General features: G+C 37.3%; 1 protein-coding gene across 2 annotated transcripts in view; it reads left to right on the plus strand.

The window, feature by feature from the left end:
• LOC111871368 (vesicular glutamate transporter 2.1) overlaps nucleotides 1-15,908 on the plus strand; it is a 21,442-nt gene extending 5,534 nt beyond the window's left edge. The window contains exons 3-11 of one of the 2 annotated variants that reach the window (XM_023864440.2): nucleotides 4,612-4,768; nucleotides 4,876-5,109; nucleotides 5,598-5,772; nucleotides 6,648-6,781; nucleotides 11,117-11,240; nucleotides 12,468-12,601; nucleotides 13,356-13,498; nucleotides 13,838-13,958; nucleotides 14,896-15,908. In XM_023864440.2, coding sequence (XP_023720208.1) covers nucleotides 4,612-4,768; nucleotides 4,876-5,109; nucleotides 5,598-5,772; nucleotides 6,648-6,781; nucleotides 11,117-11,240; nucleotides 12,468-12,601; nucleotides 13,356-13,498; nucleotides 13,838-13,958; nucleotides 14,896-15,090 — 1,417 coding nt within the window. In that variant the 3' untranslated portion in view covers nucleotides 15,091-15,908. Of the gene's footprint in view, nucleotides 1-4,611; nucleotides 4,769-4,875; nucleotides 5,110-5,597; nucleotides 5,773-6,647; nucleotides 6,785-11,116; nucleotides 11,241-12,467; nucleotides 12,602-13,355; nucleotides 13,499-13,837; nucleotides 13,959-14,895 lie in introns of both variants that reach the window. The other variant, XM_023864439.2, reaches the window with a different exon arrangement.
• Nucleotides 15,909-22,555: the final 6,647 nt, after the last annotated feature.

Here is a 22,555-nt window from a genome sequence, read left to right on the forward strand (position 1 = left end):
CAAGCGTTCCAGTTTCCAAAACGTCGTGTTTTTATTAGTTATCTTAAAAACCAGGACGATGGATAAAGTCCGAAAACCCAATATATCAGTGTGTTATACACCATTGTCAGAATCCTATAGTAAAGACTATTCAGTTTAACTACTCGGAATATTACTCCACAGACAAAGCCTGTGCCACAGAATGCTGGCTGGCAGAACTAGAATGAGGATAAGACAACCATATTTTACTTTCAGACTGTATTTCTTTGAGTTATGATACTGTCCAAAATGTTGGTAATAATGTAGATGATCACATTATGTCATAATCCAGAAGATCGCAATGTAACACTATAAAAGCCTCATACCTCAAACTTTCTAATGCATGCAATCCATGTACCATAATCCCTTATTTAATATGAGTGTTAAAAAAGTAAGCTGCCCCTGTTATACACTGTGGAGGCCCATAGGGTTATGAGACATAGAGGCTCAGACGACTGACCCACAGATGGTGGTGAGATTGTTAGCCTTACATGCCAGCTGCTCTTAAGTCCACAGGAAGATTGCTGATACTCATTTCTGTTAGAGGCTGAGTCGACCCCAGGGCCATAATGTGACTGGGAGAATTAGATAAATTGAAAAATCCAGCGGCCTCATCAGGACTCAAACCTGGAACCTTCTGGCTTGTAATGTAGTACCGCAACGAACTACACTACTGCGTGCCTCCACCATGAGGGTTACTTTCTTGAACTATATTGTAGTGTGTGGGCCTCTTACTGGGTAATGACCTTGAAACAAACAAATCTGCTGCTAGGCAACAGATTCTTAAAAAGCAATTATACGCGACTGTTACTGAGTAACACCTTCGCAAACAAACATGTTCCCATGGAAACGATTTAAGTACAACAATGAACGGTGTTTTCTACAAGGTCTATGCCGAGATGTTATAAGGATGACAATTGGAGCAACAGGACAGAGTTGTAAGGGAGTCTATGAAGAGAAGACTTAATTGGTGCAGTTAAGATCCAGCGGACAATGAAGTGAGGGTGGAAGCTGAAGAATCTCCGTTGTTAGAAGCTGTTACCTGGCAATGACTGGTAAAGACACAACAGACTGAAAAGACTTAGCTGGTACTGTAGTGATTTTAAAGTGTTTAGATCAGCCTCAAACATACTGTCACCTGTATGTCTGACTATAAATGAGCTTTTGGATTTGTAATTGGATTTATTGACCACTTACAGGTTGTAACTAAAAATAACTATAACACTGTCACTATTTTCACACTTTACAAAATCATGTGAAGTCTTTTTCCAGCCCGCATTGTATTCACTAGTAGTTGCCTGGTAACAGCTTCTAGCAATGGCTATTCCTCTGCTTCTGGGCTCAGGTCCTCTCTGAACAGTGGTTTCCTTCCAACTAAACTATTCTTGAGTCTAAGTCTTATGTTACAACCGACGGTCAGTCTGTCATGGAATAAAGCACCCATCTGGGGCTTACAACCACATTTTTATTACTGTCAGACAGTTGCGGGTTTGTTAATGTGGGGCGCTGTCTCTGATGAGAGGATGGATCTGTCGTTTACAATTGCTGCTGGCCCTTGCCAGTGCAGGCATTTTCAGGTGTAAGTCCCATGGGACTCGTGATCATATTTTACTCTCTCATTCGAGACTTCCCTTTTCATCACCTCCTACAACAGCCAGGGCTCCGGTGGTGGTATTTGACCCCGCCTCCACATGGGACTGAAATATACTTCAAGTCAAAGTCATATTGCAACCGACGGTCAGTCAGTCGGTCAGTCTTGGTATTGAGTCCCATTTGGGGCTTATGACCAGATATTTATTACTATTTGATAGTTACAGTTTTGTTTCTCTGGGGCATCCTCTCTCACGAGAGGATGGGTCTGTCTTTTGTCAGAGTCATTGTCTACGGTAGTAAATCATTTGTCATAATGAAAAGGGTATTTAAATTTTACACGTTAAACATCTTAATAAGTATATATAAAACATATACAGGGCCTCTGTCAGTCCAGGCTCAGTACAGAAGATTATGCCCTATTTCAAGCAGAGTCTGCTACAATGGCAGTATAGTCACTTGAACGGTCGCATGCTTGACTACCGCCAAGTTTAAGCCTCTTATACTTTTGAACTATACTTCAAAGTCAGAGTTACTTTATGATTGGTGGTTTACTACCAATCAGTTCGTCTTGGCGCGAGGCCCCTTGAGGCCTACAAACAAAGATTCTTTTTTTCCAACTAAACTCTTGCAGTAATAGTCCTTATGTAACATCTTCTCTGATGAGAAGATGGGTTTGTCTCTTATGAATATGCCTGGCTTTTCATCAAGTGTATATTTTGCACATATAACATGTTATTGGAAATTCTTCCTTTTGCATTACTCACAAGTCCTCTGTTAGTACAGTCTTCACAGAGCAGATCATGCCTAGCTTATATATCTTATGCTACGATGGCAGCTTAGTCATTTGAACAGTCATAAGGTCACACTGTACTATGAAGTAACTTTAGAACTGCATGCTTTCTGGCTATGCTCATTCTGAGGGTTATCTGCAGGCTTATTGGCAGACTTAAGCCTGTGATCCTGAGTGACAGACTGGCTGGGGACTGATGATGTCAGATAGGACTCATAATAGGTAGCTGCTTCATCCTCTGTTGCAGATCCTACTGTACTTCTTTATAAGGCAGCAATAAACCCTCCAAACCTCTCATGAATTTAAGACCCCTCTCTATAAATGGATCTGTTCTAACTAAGCATTCAGCAGAATTTCTGGACATTTGCAGCACTTAACTGAATGACTTCTTTGTCTGCACATGCTAACCTGTGGATAATTGTCGACCCCATATGGCATAAAACAGATGTTTAAATATGATCCATAATAATCAAAATCATATTAATCAGCCTATGTTAAACAAGAGATTTCTGTATACAAAAGTGGAAAGTAAGTAAAGGTATCCCTGTAACAGACTGTGGAGGCCCATAGAGTTGTGAGATGTTGAGGTTCCCACATTTTCTAGACAATTGACTCATAGATGGCAGTAAGGTTGTCAGTCCTATGTGCCGGCTGCTTTTACCCCCAAGAATATTCCTAGAATATTCCTGGTACTCATTTCTGTTAGAGGCTGAGTTGACCCGGGCCATAGTGCGGCCAGAAGGATTAGGCCATTTGAAAAAAAAAATGTAAAATCAGAATATAAATTGTGGGTTTACAGAAACATATCCTATATTTACAGCTCTGCATGAAACTCAACCACCTACAAACATTCAACAAAATCAGAATTCATGCATGCAGTATATTCCAAATTCTACGTCAAGTTCCAGTTAGGGTGTGGTAAAACCATCTTTGCACCTGTATGTGACAGAATAGTAGATGCACTAGTTGTAATGAAGTAGCAATACTGGTACAATGTTCCTTGTGAGATGGTAACATCCTTTGGTCACAGAAGTGAGAGCCCAGGTTCACTTGGTATGGAAGGTACTATCACCTTGTATGTTTAAATATGCATGGGAAACAAACCTCAAAGGTAAAATAATATAGTTTTTACAGAAATGTACAGGAAAATAAGCCGGTGGGTTAAAACATGCATGATTCAGTAAATAAACTTAATGACTTGTATTGGCCCAGGCCAGGCTACATCTCCTCTCCCCCCTACTTCTGGGTCTGAGTGACAGATTCCTTGTAACCTACTTATGTAAGAAAACTGATACTCAAACCCTGACAATGAAGGCTGCATGTTCATCTGAAATGTCAGCATTCACCTACAAGACTACTTCATATCACAACCCAGAAGACCACAATTTGAATAATCACTGCTGTAGAAACCCCTAAAATTATAAGCTTCATGGTTTAATAAAAATTTTTATGGACAGGAAATTTTTTATCTAGGTCTGAATTTTCTTAAGTGATAGTTGCAGCTTTCCAGGGATCATGAAGCCTACTGTGACAACCAAAAATGCTAATGTTCTAACATAAATTAACAAGGAAAGGCCACATTAAATTACGAGAATATAATTTAATATAAGCCAATCACAGTGGCTGGGCGGTCTAAGGCACAAACTGTCTTCACTCACTCGAACACTGGGATCGTGGGTTTGAATCCCACTCAAGGCATTGATGTCTGTGTGTGTGTGTGTGTTTATTTTTTTGTTTGTGTTGTCCTGTGTGTAGGCAGCAGCCTTGTGACCGACTGATCACTCGTCCAAGGATTCCTACCGTCTGGGTAAAAAAAGATATGAAACTGAAGAAGAGGTCAGGGCCCAACAAAGGGCTGTAGGGCCATTGATGAATGAAAGAATGAATTTAATATAAAAAGTACTTCACAGATATAATTAACATCCATTAGTAACTGTTTTTTTCTTTTTAAATTTCTAAATCATGTTATAAATTGCTTTTATAGGTTCAGGAGCCTCAAAAATGTTTAGTCTAATCAAGGGAGACTCAGACTAGAAGAGTTTTGGAACCCTGATCTTGGCAGTCATTGAACTCACACTTCCTCCATCCTAAATAGTTGCTCTGTCAGTATTTAAACACAGCCTCTTGAGTGACAATTTCAAACTTGCCCATATGTTCTTTTTTTAAGTGGGAGAGAGTGTATTCATTCATACAAAAAGTTTTCTCCACAGTTCAAAATGGTGTTTTTCAATTCCACGGCGGTATGTGGTTGCAATTATGGCATTCTTCGGCTTCTGCAATGTCTATGCCCTGAGAGTAAATCTGAGTGTTGCCATAGTTGCAATGACAAGCAATTATTCACACACTGAAAATGGAACAGAAATATTTGTAAGTATATTTTACCTTGTACCTGTTTCCTTTTACATTTGTTGTACATATGACATAATTTCAAGAAATGACATTTGAAGAGGTACATGTAGAGTTCTTATTTTCAGAAACAAGATTATCCATGGAGCTCAGAAGTACAAGGAATTGTTCTGAGTTCTTTCTTCTATGGCTACATTGTGACTCAGATACCAGGAGGGTGGCTGGCTACTCGTATTGGTGGAAGGAAATTGTTCGGGATTGGTGTAGGTGTGAGTGCACTAGTAACACTTCTGACACCAGCTCTTGCCTCTGCAAACCTGTACCTGCTGGTTCTGGGCCGAGTGGTTGAGGGTTTGTTTGAGGTATGTTAGAAATGTCATAGTCCTAGATGATTCAGAGTTATGAAGATAGATATTAGCTTTTGACTGGGACAGTAAGTGTAAATAACTTAAAAGAAATATACTCTTCAAGAAGAGAAGAATAGCTTTTCCAAGTATAACAAATAGGCATACATAAACAGTTCATATTCTGAACAATTTGCAATTTTTTTTTATGCTTGATTACACCTTGAGTGTAACGTTGAAAGAAAAGTCTTAATTTTCATCATTATCTGTATCCATATTAAAGAATTTGAACTACCTTGAAGTCTCAAATATGGACCTGGGAAAAAATATTACATGTTACATTGACAAATCATTATGAATTTAATGCCAGGCATCATAATAAAGTAAAGAATTATAATTTCAGACCATATCAGCCATTTTATTGAGGGTCAGAATTAAAATAATGAACTATGTTATTAAATATTCACTGGATAAAAGAAAGTGTTTCTGACAAAATGTATTTCCAGGGAGTAACCTATCCATCTATACATGCAGTATGGAGTCATTGGGCTCCACCTCTGGAAAGAACTCGCCTTGCTACCATAGCTTTCTCAGGAAGTTACTTCGGAACTGTAATCTCTCTTCCATTATCAGGGATGTTGGCCGAGTATGTGGGGTGGCCATATATATTCTACTTATTTGGTATGTCAAAGAAGTTGATGAGAAAGTACTGTTTTATATCTAATACATGCAGATCCAGGAAATTTTTTATGCAACTTCCCTAAGAGAAGTTTGGCAGACTGTAACAGACTACCAAGTCCTGATAATGGGTGGGAATTGTTTCTTCATAAGTAAAATAGGTAAGGTGGAGTGCTTAAACAGAGTATGGTCTGACATGCACATATGGAAAGTTATTACTAACAGATCTGTAATCTGCTTCCCTGATAAAAGTTCATTGTTTGAAGACAACTTGACTGCAGTTGTAATTCACAATTGATAAAAGGGCATAGACTGAAGAGCAAAATTAAAATGTATATTAAAGAAGTAGGATATAAGGATGTGGACTGGGTTCATTTGGCTGAGGATAAGGGCCAGTGATAGGCTCTTGAGAACACAGTAATGAATCATCACATTTTTATGGGAAAGGCAAGAAATTTCTTGAACAGCTGAGTGACTGGTTGCTTCACAAGAGGGATTCTTCCACTTAGAGTTAACACATCCACGGATCAGTTCAGACTAAATCTTAATAAAGCAGAATTAAAGCTAATTCAAACTGAATTTTGGTAGTGGCACTTCTTCTATAGCAACAGATGACTTTGACTCAGATACCAGAGCATTGTGTGTTCAGGAAAGAAAGCATACCAAACTGTTACTTTACATGAAGATAAATTATGATAAAACTCTGCGGAGAAAATTTAGCCTTATCCTGGTCACAAAATATAAGACAGTTTTGTACTTTTTTCTTGTAGTTATAATTTTGATATTGATTTTGTTCACTAAGACATGGGATTTGGAAGAGTTTAATACTGAGAATTTTGTTTTGATTTGGAAATTGCATACATGAAATATTATTTCAGGTATGCTTGCATTGATATGGTGTATGATGTGGTGGTACATAGTTGCTGAAACACCACAAGCTGATCGCAAAATCACGGAGGTGGAACTGGAATACATACGGTCATCTATTGGCCCATCAGCTAACCATATAAAGGTGGTAATGTATCATTCTTAATTCTGCTCTGGTCGTGGAGAAACGAGCTTGGATTTTAGTGGCTCCTAATTACCTGGGTAAGGGCTTCTAATAAATAATAACTGTGGCATATGATTTTCAGGATAAACATAATTAAGCACATTTTACCCCTCTGAAAGAATTAACTAGAATTTGGGTTTTATGTTAACCTCAAACGTACTGCTGCCCACTAGTCAAGGAAGTGTTTGGAAAGCGCCTGTCTCTAATGAATTCTACACATTACTTGAATAAAGCAGTTGTATGCCTGAGAAGGTATGGCAGACTCTAAATAAAAATTTTTAAATCTTTACAGGTTAAAACATAAAAGGTGGTTCAAATATGACCGGGACTGATTTTTTTTTAAAAAACAATAATTGCCAAACACTTACGTGCACATGCCAGTCCTCAACATACTCCCCTCCGGAGTCAACACATTTTTTCCAACGTTCTGGAAGCATCCTGATACCCTTTTCAAAAAAGGCTTATGGTTGGCGGCATATCCACTCCTGAACGGTCTGTATGACGGTGTTGTTGTCCACAAACCACATGCCTTGCAAGTCTGATTTGAGCCTTCCGAACAGGTAGAAGTCACTTGGGGCCAAATCGGGACTGTACGGCGGATGTCTCAGAAGGTTCAATTTCAATTTCTGGAGGGTTTCCATTGTTGTTTTGGCCACATGGGGGCGTGCCTTGTGTTAAAGGAAGGCTACCTGCTTTCCACCTGTCTTCCGCTTGGATTGGATCTTTTCCTTCAAATCTGTTGCCAGGAGGTCTGAGTAATAAGCTGCATTGACTGTTCTGGCATCTGTCAGAAAGTCTACATGGATAACCCCCTGCCAGTCCCAGAAGATCGTTGCCATCACTTTTCCTGCTGAATGGCTCCTCTGCGCTCTCTTGGGTTTGGGAGAACTGGTATGCCGCCACTTGCGTGATGACTGCTGGGACTCGGGAATGAAGTAGTACACCCATGTTTCATCAGTGGTCACTACAGACTTCAAAAATGCATCACCTTCTTCTTCAAACTGCTGTAGGAGATGACTGGCAGCTTGCATGCGCACCATTTTGTTCACGTCCGTCAAGGTGTGGTACCTACCATGCATTCACCTTGTGATAGTGCAGGTGGTATTTCACGATGTCTTCTACGGTACCTACACTGATGGACAGCATTGCTCTAAGTTCCTTGATAGTGATGCACCTATTCTCACGAATAAGCACGTCTACATGATCAATGTTTGGCTCAGTGACAGATGTTTGCGGCCGACGATCATGCGGTTCATTCTCCATGCACTCTCTGCCCTCTCTGAAGCACTTACACCATTCAAACACACAGGTCCGTGAGAGACACTCTTCCCCATACTGTTGTTGGAGTCTGTGGTGAATTTCAGCGGATGGGACATTTTCTCCAACTAGAAATTTGATCACAATCCGTTGTTCCACACTCCGCGGTACCTTCTGTTCACTCATCACTCTAGCAACTCCCAGACAGGGCTGAACAGGTTCTAACCTGAACAGGAGGGAGGGTGGAGGTTGTGGCTTCACTCTCTCAAGGTCGCACAGTTGCTGTGCAGTGCAGCTTGTTTATGCACAAATCAATCCCTGTAATATTTGAACCACCTTGTACCTAAATACAATGTCTATAGACTGCAAAGATGAAGGAAACATTTCTGTGTGCATTTTTAAGTCATATCTAAATTCATGTTCATTTGCTAGTATTCTCGAGGTGGTGTAAATAATTTACAACTGAATGCATTATTTTGTTACAGAACATACTTGAAATTAACAGGAGGCATAGTCTACACTGATGGAGTTTACTCAAAATGTATCATAAAATTAGCATGAACATGATGTGAACTCAAATTTTTGTATATATTAACAGCACTGTCACAGTATATGCAGTATGTATTCTATGGCCAATTGAGTTACCCTAAATGCACAAAATCTAAAAATATTTTGACTCATGCCATACTGTTACAGTCTCCAGACTACAGGATATTATAACCCAGAAGACTGTACTGTAAATATTATCAACACTTACAGCAAAGTAACAATATATGAAAACAGATGACTATTCACCTAACATGACTTTAAGAATAATTTACAGTATTATGATGCATTCAGATTTGTTGCTATGAACATTCAAAAGCCTTTTATGTGGAGGCAGATAGTATCTGAATTCATCCCTCAATATAATAACAGAACTGTAGAATCATATGCACCAGTGAAATGCAAGGGGTTGCTTTTCTGACATCATGCTCATACAGAAACATAGCACATGCTTCTTGTCCTGCTTCCTCTAAAACTTATTATGTTTTCATGTTATTTTCTTTGTATTCTAATTTTCTATACTAATTGCTGTTACCTTACAAATTGCATATGCACAACATTTATATCCACAGCAAATAGTGATGCTTATGTAACACCTGGTAGTAGTGGTGTATTGTTTTAGTTTGTCTGCGCATGAATAACATTGCACTTATAGAAACTAGAAATGTTTGTTAGCATTTACTTTTGAATTTCCTAGACTCATAATAAATCAGAATTATAATATGGTTAGGTCACCCCATAGTTATAACATGTTTTGGCATGGATATGTATGGCAGAGTTGTTTCATGTTCAATTCTGTGTCCTTATGCTTGGATTCTGTTCATATTTGGATTATACATTCAGAACTCCCTTGCTAGCAGTGGTTTTGCCAACTGATGATTTGAAGTACCCATATTTTTCGGTTTGTATCCAGCTTTTCCAGTGTGTATTTATGGTGTGGGAACATCCCACATTATCACGCATTTCTGCAACGCTCGCTCTTCACATCACTTTTCACCATCACGCGTGCTAACCAATCAGATTGCTTCAAACGATCGCATTTATACTACGCTCGGCGATAGCCCGCGTCTACACCATTACGCGCGCTAGCCAATCAATTCTTGCTCCTCACTTTCGAGTTTGGCTCCGCCCCACCGACCAGCGTATAAAAAGGAGCGACTCCAGAATGCAGTTTAAGTCAGTTCATCATCAGCCTACGAGCTAGCCGCATCAAGCAACTTCAACCAGCAGGCTTCGTCGCCAGCGCTCGGTCTTCAGAGACATCGGCAGGCTGCGCCGGGCACGACTGCCTCGGCCCTCCAGCGCTCTCACACCCGACTCACTGGGGCACCGCGCCTGGACTCGCCGGTGGTCGTGTTGAGGTCCGACCCACTGGGCATCTGGCGTAGCCACTGCCTCATGGCTCCCACGACCGCGCTCAACGACTAGCCTTTTCACCAGCAGCAACCTCCGCCATTTGCCGCACTGCGATCAAGCAACCTTAAACTCACGCTGCCGCACGGCAACCAAGCAACCTCCAGCCACGGCCGCACTGCAGCCAGGCCACTCGCCTTTCACTAGCCTTTCTCCTTACCGGCGCGCGCCGCGCTATTTCTCCGATCAAGCACCTCAACAGCCACGGTCCTTTTCAGGGCCAACAAGCTGTTCCGAAGAAGTGGGTTGTCATAGGAGTAGTGACAAGACTACACACATCGATGACAAGAGAACCCCACAATGGCTTTTAATTTATCTACACATGGAAAATTTCAGTGGTTTCTGCATGAAGATATTCACATTTAGGGTTAGGGCTGTCATGTCACTTTAAACCAATTTTATAGCTTCCATATTACCAAAGTGTTAAATCTTTGGGTGACTTTTTTGATATTTTATGTGTAAGGTACCTATAATTTTGTATAGATATATGGCTTAGTTCATCATTAGATGTATTTTTCATGGGCCTCAGGCATCAGTGCCTTACAGGTGTTAGCAGCAGCTCCTGGTTCCCTTAAGGCTCATACCTTGCCAACTACATGTTTTTCAGGAATGTAACCCCCAGAGTTAGCATGAGATTACTTTAGGAAAAGCATACTGGAACACTCAAGAGATACACACACTGTCTTCATCAATACGAAACAAACTCTTTTTCTTCATTGCTTTGTTGTAAACTGTTGTTACTTGCAAGTGGCAAGTCATTAATGATACATATGGTATCTGTAAACTGCATTCCTTGAAGACTGAACATTAACTTCTGTTTGCATTCGAACTGAAAAGCAATTTATCTAATTCTTTCTCTGTATTAGTAACCATGAAAAATACAGTGAAGCCTCCATAAACTGAACCTCACTAAGAGAGACATTAATAGAACATCTTGCCTAGAGAAATGCAACATGCAACCTAATTTTTGTTTTTTGCTGGTGTTGCATTATTAACTAAAATTGACATCAGGTTCCATTAAAATATGAGCAGTATTTACAGTCAGCTACTTTTTTAATGTGGCTTTATTCTTCTCCTTAGAATGTGGACCCTCCTTGGAAGAGGTTCCTAACTTCATTGCCTGTTTGGGCTATCATGATTGCCCATTTCAGTGAAAACTGGGGTTTCTACACTCTCCTTACAGAATTACCAACATTCATGAAAGGTAAGATATTTAGTACAATTAATTACTGAAAGAAATTTCATACATACAGTACAATTTCATTAATATGATCTGTGCTGGGAGGCTTATGTACCTATTATGTTAAAATTTTGTGGCCTTAGTTATGTATTTCCTCCCCTCCTCCTGCTTCTTTGCCTCCCTCTCCTCCTTTGTCCGGATATTCAGACCATCCATTCTGACATTGGCATATATGATTCATCCATATACACAATCAACCTGTACCATTTCATAGCTTTCATGTATAATATTATCTGTTACTTTATATTTTTGATCTTTCAGTATCCAAGATGCAGTGATGTCAAGATTACTCTTGAACTTCATTTCCCTTCTTTAAATATGTTTATTTTTTACAGTGTTTTTCGTACTTTTCTATAGTGTATTGAGCCTTTCCTGTAGCACAGAGCTTGTTCAGTGTTTTTACAATGCATGTCAAAATTATTCAGTGAGTGATAATATTTCCAAGGTTGCACCTTTCTGATATTCTGAATGAACACCCTCCTCTTGAAGACAACATTCTTTTCCAATTTCTGATCTCTTGTAGTGCTGCCATTGATACACAACATGCCTATGCAGACTTTCCGTTGCACTTCTGAAGAGGAATTAAAAAGCTAGCTTCATATAAGTTCTACAGGAATTTCAGAATTTCCTTTCTCATAAAGTCATAAATATTTTAAAATTCAGATATATTCTGGCTGTGGATTGTTCTTCTCTTCATACTAGATGTAATATCCTACATTTCTCTTTGTTAAATATTGTTTAATAAAACATACAAACAAAAAACATTAAATCAGAGTTGGGGAAAACTTGAAACAAAATTAACTTCCAGATTGATGTTAGCTGATGAGTGTTACAAACAGAATTCAATTGAAATGGTCTGATGAGGAGGATGAATGGAGACTTTGGTAAGATCAGTGGGTACTAGATATTTTTGAAACAGAAACAAGATATGTCTAAACCTCTTCACTGCGCTTCTTGTTACTTTATGCTGTTGACATTCCTAAGCTGCAAACAATTTATTGCTAGGCATGCTTAGAATCCATCTCAGGTCAAGAGAACTGTAGTACTTACATGCTACTGTTCTTTACTAAGTTAATATTGTACATTTTTGTTTTATTATCATTCATACCACATTTATACAGCAGAGTAGATGATTATACTTCATACTTTATGAAAGAGGGGAAATCCTTTGACTTGTATTTCTGTGTGCAGATGTACTGAAGTTTGATCTGAAGGATGCAGGTCTGCTTGCTTCCCTGCCTTATTTAGTCATGGGTATCATGGTGCAAGTTGGTGGGTTCTTAGCTGACAGGATGAGGTCTGAGGGACATATCACAACTACAGAGGTAATTGGAAACTCATGTTAAGTTCTGTAGTGGGTGCTTGTAGTGAGAGTGAGGGAAGAGTGGTGGTTTGTGAAGCTTTTGCATTTGAAGGAACAGTAAAATATATAATACTAGGTTTGGATTAAGAATTCCTGTAAGTTGTTAATATTTACCTTATGAGAAACTCATGATAGTGTTTCTGAAAGAGAACTTGTGTACATTTAACATAATTTGTTTAGTTTTCATTAACATTTTCTGTGATGCCTTTGCCTTAAGAGTCGTAAAAAGAAAATAAGGCAATTTGGCAGATTTCTGTGTAACCATAATACAGCCATGATATTTTGAGATTATAAAGTATGGTTTCCAGCTCTCCTGTAAGAGACAGGATGCAACTGTATATCATGTACTGAGTCTGGGAGTACTGTCAAGCACAAATAGAATGGTGGTGTCATGTCCACTGAATAATTAATTAATTAACATCCCAGATATATTTGGCCAGTTTCTTAATTTTTTAGAGCAATTTTCTCTTGTAATCTGAGAACTAAAACTGTGTGACTAGAATATAGGCTTAATTAAAACTATAATCTGTTGATATGGTTATGGTTACAATTATTCAGAGAACTGCATGATATTCCTATGAATTTCACTGGTATTGACTTGCTTCTCCAATTTCAAAATGTTTTATGTTTCATCCTTTTATGAACAAAGGCCTGCAAAGCCCAGAACTCCTATACCTAAAAATTATTCTATATGTTTTTTTCTATGCCAACACTAGGTGCGAAAACTTTGCAACTGTTGTGCCTTTGGATGCCAGACACTGTTTCTAATAGCAGCTGCACATTCTACAACTCCTAGTGTTGTTGTGGTATGCCTGACTGTTGCTGTAGGATTTGGAGGTTTTGCCTGGGCTGGCTTCAGGTACAGTTCTATGGTTGTATGATTCTGTATGTCATGTACATTTGCAGTATAGAAACTAACTGTCTCTTTCAATGAGCCACCTCATGATGACTGAGGTCAAAACATGTACCAACATAAGATTATATCATAAAGATATATGTTGTTTGTGTGACAGCTGTAAAAATGAGTTAATATGTATGATGTCAGAATATATCAAAGAACTCAATGAATGAACTGAGAACTCAGAGAAAAAGAATGAATGTTTTTAATATGAATATTTTTTTTCTGAAAATGTTAAGAAATATTACTGTGAATGGGCAATTTGAGGTTGTTTTTCTTATTGTGTTTTAAATGTTACAGCGTAAACCATTTGGATATTGCACCCCAGTTTGCCAGCATTCTCATGGGCTTATCCAACACTGTGGCTACATTGCCAGGCATGGCCAGCCCTCTGCTAACAGGCCATCTTGTGCAGCATAAGGTTAGTATGAAATTCTAAATTAGGTTGTCATACTCTCTCTTAAAAGGTAAAAAAGGTAAAGTTGTTCCTGTGCTTAACTGATTAAGCACTACGCCATGAATGCATCTGGGGGATTGGATTTATAGATCCACATTTTCTTGACCTCGGCGCTCTCTGGAGGTGAGTGGTCACCTTTATGTCCAGGCTGCTTTATCCCCGGTACCCACTGGATATGAGGTTGGGTGGACACCAGAGCTGGTTTGGATGATGTGGAGAAGAGAAAATTCTTGAACCTACCAGGGCTTGAACTCCAACCCCTAGGTTGTCCAGCCCGTAGCTAGTTGCTATACTGACTACGCTGTCTCGGCTTCCCATAGTCTCTCTTACATGGCTTAAAATGTTGTTTAATATTATGCAATGATCTTAGGCACTGCATACATGTATGTAACATGAAGAAAATTTATGAGCATACTGTATGCATACCTTTGCTTCTGTGTATTCCTAAACATTTTGATGGATATGCATTGGAACCTCAGTAATTTGAACTGACATACAGTACCCCCCCCCCCCTAATCGGCACCTCCAAAAAATACAAATTTAATTCTTTACAGTAAAAATTAATTTTTGTGAAATGTGATATTATGAGTTATGGATCTGCCTCTATAGGCAGTGAAATATGTAACCCAATTACCACTTGCCCTGAGCCCAGAATGTAGTCCAGTGTCCACTGGTTCCAGTCATTGTTTACATATAAATTGTACCTATAAATCTTTCTGAGTAAATAATTGCACTAAAAACTTCCAATTTTTTATTTGAAATGCAGTAATCTGAATGGTTTTCTAACCCAAACAAACCAGTGCTTTCATTAGTTTGGAATGTTATTGTTCCATTGTAGATTATATTTAGTCTAAAAAAATATGTAACAATTGTGTTCTAATAATAACATATTATGATACAGACTCATGAAGAATGGGAAGTGGTATTCTACATTGCAAGTGGTGTGTACCTGGCTGGAGCAGTGTTCTATGGTCTGTTTGCATCTGGAGAGAGACAGAAGTGGGCTGAAATTCCAGATTCATATGCGCTGTGCAGAGATGACCAGTCCCATGCATCTACAGATGATATGCCATATGGATCTGGCTCCTGCGAATAAAATGGAACTATTATCATTTTCTCTTTGTTGGAATATGATCTCATACACATTAATATATCACTTTTCCTGTATCTTTATCCCTGTAATGTTATCTCTTTCTGCATACCACATATGAGCAGTAGAATGTAAATTCATGTTAATTAATGATATGTAGGATTGAGACAGTCTGAGAGTAATCAATGCATTGAATTTTAATAACAGTAATATTTTCTTTACTAGAGACAGATCTGTAATCTGAACTAAACCATATAAGAATGAAATTTATGAATTGCATGGAACTGAAAGCCTGCTAACAGCAGTTGATGCAGTGTTAGAGTGTGACCTATCTCAGTTAATTTTTAAAGGACAGACTTGTATTGTAGCTGTATTGTATTGACTCTTATTATCAGGAATGTGTAAAAAGAATCAGTAACTTTTATGACAAGTCAACATGTTGAAAGAACAATCAGACATTTGCTACTATATGTTACTGATATGAAGAAATGTAAACATTGTGATGCATAAGACCATTGCTAGGCAACGGCTCGGTAAATATGTTCCTGTGGTTTCGCTTGCAACAGTGGAAGAACATCCATTGCTGGATAATGGGTCAGTAGACACGTTCCTATAGCAATCAATCAGCACACAATAACAGAGGAACTGTTGGAGGTGATGACCTGTATTTGGTCCTCTCTGAAGTTATAAAGGGGTCACATGTAAGAATGCATTTATTTGTAAGAGAGTTTAGAGTTCAACAGTTGAATTGAGTGTTCAGCTGTGGAGTGTTAACCAGCGGACAACGGAAGCCGAAGAAGTGACCGACTCGTAAATCAGAACCAACTCAGTCACAGTAGAAGAGAAGAGACTCATAGTCCAGTAAGGAATGGAGCAAGTCTTGGCAGTCATTGATTGTGAGCTCTTATAATTGATTATAATTAATACTGGTTGTAAGAGAAGGTGTGAATAAATCTGATCATCCAATCCAGAGCCCTTTATTGTTAGTCACAGAACCCCGGACACATGACAATATGTTTGGTTATTTCCAGTATATATGTAGATTAAAATTCCTCTGAATATAAGTGAGAATCACTCCCATGCTGCATTAAAGCTTAACATACAAATTATGCAGAATGTAAACCTTGTTTAATTTGTTTTCCATAAGTTGGGAATTTCAGTATACTATACAGTCAATTCTTGATTATTCATGGAAGAATTATATGTAAAGAAAGATGAAAACTTTTACAGCCAAATGTTGTAAGCCAATTTTGAATTTTTAGAAAGGTTTTTGGTTTCATCTATAAAAATCACTATTTATAACAATAATAACTGCAGCTAGTTATGATTTGATTCTTTGAAAAGTATGAATGATTTTTAATAGATAAAACTACAAAACAAATCTGCTTTCTTTTATTGTGGTGTGTAGTAGTGACTACAATTATCTCAGCTGTAGTCGGTCTACTATATCTACAGGAGTTGGCATCTTCTCATCTTCACATGGCTGCTTGTCATTATACACACAGATTTTTAAATATGTTTTTATTTTTTATTTTATGTTGAAAGATTTGATAGATATATATTTTACATTTTTTACAAAAGAGTATTATGAAAATATATGGAAATCCACTTATTCATAGCGTTAAAAAAGCTGTTCTTGTTGAATGCAGTAACTAGTGAGATATGAGGTTTTCATAGCAGTGAAAGCTTAGATTGTGTTCTTCTTGGTTGTGATACTATTTAGTTTTGTGTGTGGTTACCAGTACATATAATTTGGAGAGATGGAGGTAGCAAGTTTTTCCAACACCATGTGGTGCCATAACCCTGAAGACTACAAATTAAAATAATAATGCTTTATTTGAGCTGGTGTATCACAGACTATTGTAGTATTTAATCAACATACACTTATTTTGAAGCAAAAACTTGTATTTAAGGTTTCTTTGGGGATTAGTGAATTTGAATACTAAACTGAAGAAAATCATGAATACAGATGTTTTAATTTTATTGAGTCCATGATTTATTTTATCCGTCTTCTAGTGCATACATTCATCTATCCCCTCTTCTCACTCGCACTACATGTTTCGGCACAAAAATGCCATCTTCAGGTGCTGATCCAATCCACGACAAACTAGTTCATTGCATGCCTTGTCTATACATACTAAAATAACTAAAATATATATTTATCTTATATACTGATAAATGTTAAGTGTTAAAATATTAAAATTGTACAGGATATTTCATTCCTACGTCGTGTTTCATTACGCGAGTCACGTTTATCATCTTCTGTTGGAGCACTCTTTCACTATCGTGTATTGTGCTCTGTGTTGCGTCTTGCTCCTGTGACTGCGTGTGTTATACTGTAGTGCGAGTGAGAAGAGGGGATAGATGAATGTATGCACTAGAAGACGGATAAAATAAATCATGGACTTAAATCAGTGCAACAGGACGCTAAAATATAACATTACATTTATTGAGTTAGGATCACTGAAATTAAATATTAAATCAGGCAAAACCTAAAATGGAGTAACATTGTAAGGGGGCACCACTGTATCTTGTTGCCTTTAGCATGCAATAAAAATTCTTTCAAATCTCTACACATGACTTATTGGGTTTATGCAGCATTTATGTGGTTATGTATTTTTTAAGTTAATGATCATGTATAAACATACATATATGTAGCTGTGAGCTCATATTTATTGCTTCTGACTGATATTAGATTTCATGTAAGTTTAGTTTTTCTAGTTTAATTTTACATGTTAATTTTTTATATTACATCTTCAAGCAGTTCCTTTTATTCTAATTATTGCTGCAGCATAATCATACAGGCACTAGTGTTGTGTTTTAATCTATTATGATCATAGAATTTAAAAAGGTAAAAAAACTCAATTTATAAAATTGTTATTTCAGTATGATTCTTTCCTGTTACTTAGACTGTGGCTATACAAGAGAGAGAAAGTGTGTGTGCGTATGTGCATACGTGCGCATACAGACAGGGTCTGGCATCAGATTTTTGGAATGTGGAAGTAAACACAATATCCTATAAAAAGTAGAGGAATGTCAGCTGTTGACTTTTCAAGCAAGGCCCCACATATCGAGGTAATGGATTTGCTGAGTATGTATTATTAAAGTGAATTTATCTAAATTTTTATACACTTCTAAGTGGTCTGATCATAGTCAACTGAACATCTCTACCACCTTCAGCTAATATAAAAAAATAAATTGGTGCTAAGGCACTGCTAATGCCTTCTCATATACAATTGACCTTGACTATGTCATCTTGGAAATGAAATTGATTGTTGCTGGTAGACCATTCCTGGTTGCCTAATGCTGAAAAACAATGACAGCCATGTGACTGGAAAGCCAGTTTTAAGAAAGATGTAATTTTGCATTTAGGTCACTAGTGCATGTACCATTATTTCCTGAAGGAACCACCTATACAATGTTATTTAGGAATATCATCTCCATCAACCATTGGCATTTAATTGAAACAGCTGAAGTTGGAAATACTCTTTAATTTTATTCTGTCATCACAGTAGGTAGTATGGACGCACCATACATTCGTTTTTTACAACATGTTTTGGCCCAGTAAGTCCTCTTCAGGTATTTATTTGACTTTTAACAGTCACCTGTATTTTTGTCAGCTCATATTCTTACACTGGTCAGTGTTTACATATTGGAATGATGGTCTTTTAGTTATATGTAATGTCATTACATATAAAAAGGTGTGTTCAAGTCTAAGATTAATTACTAAATGTTAAAATGTTAAATCATTAAAGTTAAAATTAAACGTACATAGAAGGTTTTCTAATGTTTTGTCTGGATGTAGCAGTTGTGTGTAGATGTGTGTCTTCTACTGATATATTTCTCTTCCCGGTATGGAATGTGAACACATTTTTTATAAGAATATACGTCGTATATGTGGAGGAAGGGGTATGTTTTTCCCTTTTTTTTTTGCCTTGTATTGATGTAGAATGTGTTTTGCTGGCTTGTAGATATGTGATTGCATTTTTTCATTGTGTTTCTGAAAATGTAATATGTTTTCTTTAATATATAAGTGCACAATTTTGGAGTTAAGTATTGAGATTTGACATTAGTTAAAGCTGTTTCTTGCCTTGTATTTGGGAGAATTGTTGTCTTTTATGTGGTGGTTGTGAATGTCTGTTTTTTTATTTAAAAATTCATGTATGTACAAAAAATGCCTAGGCAATGCCCATCCGGTCCTCTGTTGCACATTCTTATAAACATGTTGTTCTATCATAGTGGTCACCCCACAATTTCTGAACATCTTTCTTAACTCTAGTGTACATAAAGTAATTCCATGTGGTGGGATGGTATTTACTTGTTAATATGATGTTTGTACAGGGTATCTGTCAGAGATGTTTTTGAGAGTATCACCATTTTGAATTTTTGAGCCCCTCTATAGAGGGCCCCTATTTTAAGAGCTAGAATGTTCTTATTCACTGGGCATTGGCATATGATGGATAAACTCTTAACTACCTAATGTGAATAAAGTCTATTAAGATTGTTCAGGAGCTAGCAAGGTCCACATCCATGCAAATATACATACATATAGATGAGCTTATGGCATTCCAAAAACCAGTTTTTCATAATGAGGAGGCAGAAAATGAGTAAACCTATCAGAATCTGAAGATTGATTATTTTTCATGATTACAATACTTTTTTTTTTATTGCTAGAGGGGTGGGCCTAAGTCCCTTGTACTGCGGCCACTTCTGGCCTATTGTACCAGCCCCAGATGATAGGTGAGGGTGATTGTGGAGCAATTGGTGGAATGAAGATTGGCAGGGGAAACCGAAGTACTCGGAGAAAACCAGCCCCAGTGCCACTTTTTCCACCACACATCCCACTTGACCAGACCAGGGATCGAACCCAGGCCGCTGCAGTGGGAAGCCGGCGACTAACTGCTTGAGCTATGGCGCGGCCTCATTACAATATATACTACATGCATGAGAAAGCCAAAAAATATAATTTCTGTTGAGTCAGTATTTTGAGCAAACAGGATTGTGCAGTTGCATTGCCATGTAATAAACTCACATGTGCTTGATGTATAATTCTGTTGATATGTGACTATTGAATATAATACCATCATGAATATTTTTACTGTGATCTTTATTGATAGGCAGCTACTTTTGATATCTAGTATAAATATAATCATATATTTAAGATGAGTAAATGGGTCTTGAAGGTTGGGTAGGTGTTGAGTAAAGAATCTTTTGGAGACTATGTAACAGTTTGTGTGGTACACATTCAAAATTAACAGTTATGATTATTGTAATGTCTTAATGTCCGAATAATTCTCTAGACAGATACCGTGCATCAGTGAAAAGTCTATTATGTCTCTCAGTTTTATTTATATAAATATCTTGTGTTCGGATGCCAATAATGGCTGTACTTATAATGAAGCAGTCCTCCAAGGAGTCATCTGGGATCTTTGTCTTAATTATCTGATTATTTAGTTGCATTTGCATACTCCTGAAGAAATACAAGCAAGTCACTCCAGCATTCCTGTGTATTTTCAGGGGATATATTCTTCAGATAATGGTGAACAGCTTTAAAATAAGGTAATGGACTGTGATTTGTATATGTATGTACCCTTATAATCAATTTGTTGTCTCTCTTTCTTCGTAATATTACATTCGCACTGACATTGCTAACATTACTTATGTTTCCTTTGTGAGGCATGAGCACAGGGTAGACAAAGCTTGAAAGGGTGTATCATGAAGTATTTTCAAATAAAATTTGTGATAATGTACTGCTGGGTCCTTGACTGTGAATAAGCAAATTTGCAAGTACTGAATTTTCAAAGATGATGGGATGGCTGCATACATTTATAGTTGCCAAGCAACAAGTAATGCTTACATTAAACTGTGATAACAGTTAATACAGTCATTATATAGTTTTATTGTATGTTTTAACATGAATATATATTTAGGTTTTCTATTTTGTGCACAATTTATATTAGCCCTGTTTTAACAAAAACTTGTTTCTCTGCATATCAACCAAGATCATCCTGAGGAATGTTTTCTTAATGTTGGGGGTGATGGAAAACCTACCTCTGACCTCTGTTTGAAGAAGCAAAAATTTATCATATCAAGATTACATATTGCATTCATGTGTCAAAACAGGATTAAAGTGGTCAGCTATACCTCTCATTTAGGTATGTTACAAATACTTTGTATACATTGTAAAATATTATAATGTATTATCATAATGCATATGAATTTTGGATTATTGTGATGAACTATTGACAAATGAATTATATAAATTTATTGTGAATAAAACGGTTTTTTATTTATAATTACTTGCCAATTTTCCATTGTTCCTCATTACAGAGTGTGAATTAAAGGTTTATAAATGCAAGGATAAATTCTCCGTACCAAAATGATTTAAGGTAATATGAAATATCTGGAAAGGCCTCCTTCCTGAGTTACAGCCCTTTGTTTCAGTCTTTATCTGGTTAATTTTCACTGTGGGAGGCATTCAGTGGTTTATGCAGCAATGTGAAAAAATCTCCTTCATTTTTCAGTGCTATTTAGAGACAAGGCAGTGGGATGACATAGTGAATTTTTACAACTGTCACATGTGGCCAGTGAAAACTTCTTAGGCTGTTCTTTGGTTGAGACAGCAGCAACAGCTCAAATTAATGTTGGCAAGTTTTGGCGGACACTTGGTTTGTGCCTTGAAGGCTAATAGAAAGCTGTTATTGACATATCTTAGAAAACATTTCACCTGTGTTTTTGGATTATGTTCCATTAGTGATCAGAGAACACGTGGGTGATACATGATGGTGCTCCATAACATTCAAGAATTCTTAGATAGCATGTACCCTACCCAGTGGATAGGTAGAGGATACCTAATTTTAATCCAGTCAGTTTTTGTCTCTGGAGACAATGGAATTTTATAAAAGGGAAGAGGTTTGTAACTTGGAAAGGAGCCTATGCATACTCTTTTAAGAACTTGCTGTTACTTTAATGTCAGACCTTTAATTTACACTTGGTATATCACCTCTCAAAATCTTAATAATTGGTCATTTATTAGTCTGTCTCATACCACTTATCTTTTCACACATATAACGTAACATTTTGAGTTGAACCAAATAATAAATATATATATATATTTTTTTCTCTTATGTAATCTCTGTTATCTTTTGAATGGAACGAAGTAAAGCAGTTAACAAGAGCTTTAGACTGAGGATTCAGAACTCAAAATTCATACCTTGTATAATGAGCTTTATGTTTTGTTTGTCAATATGACATGGCTGCATGCCTTAAAAAGGCAGTAATTAACATTTTGGTATGCCTACACATCAGAATTATGTAAAACTGGATGTCCCCTGCTCACTTTGTGTTCATTGATCTGTGTTAGAGTACTGTAATGGTGCATATATATACGTATATTTTTTTTTTTGAATGAGAAAGCTCTAGATCACATTAAGTGGAGGAATTGTTTTGGAAGAGACTGTGGACCTGTCAT

The sequence above is a fragment of the Cryptotermes secundus genome, unplaced genomic scaffold (assembly GCF_002891405.2).
Source record: "Cryptotermes secundus unplaced genomic scaffold, Csec_1.0 scaffold122, whole genome shotgun sequence".
NCBI classification, from domain to species: domain Eukaryota; kingdom Metazoa; phylum Arthropoda; class Insecta; order Blattodea; family Kalotermitidae; genus Cryptotermes; species Cryptotermes secundus.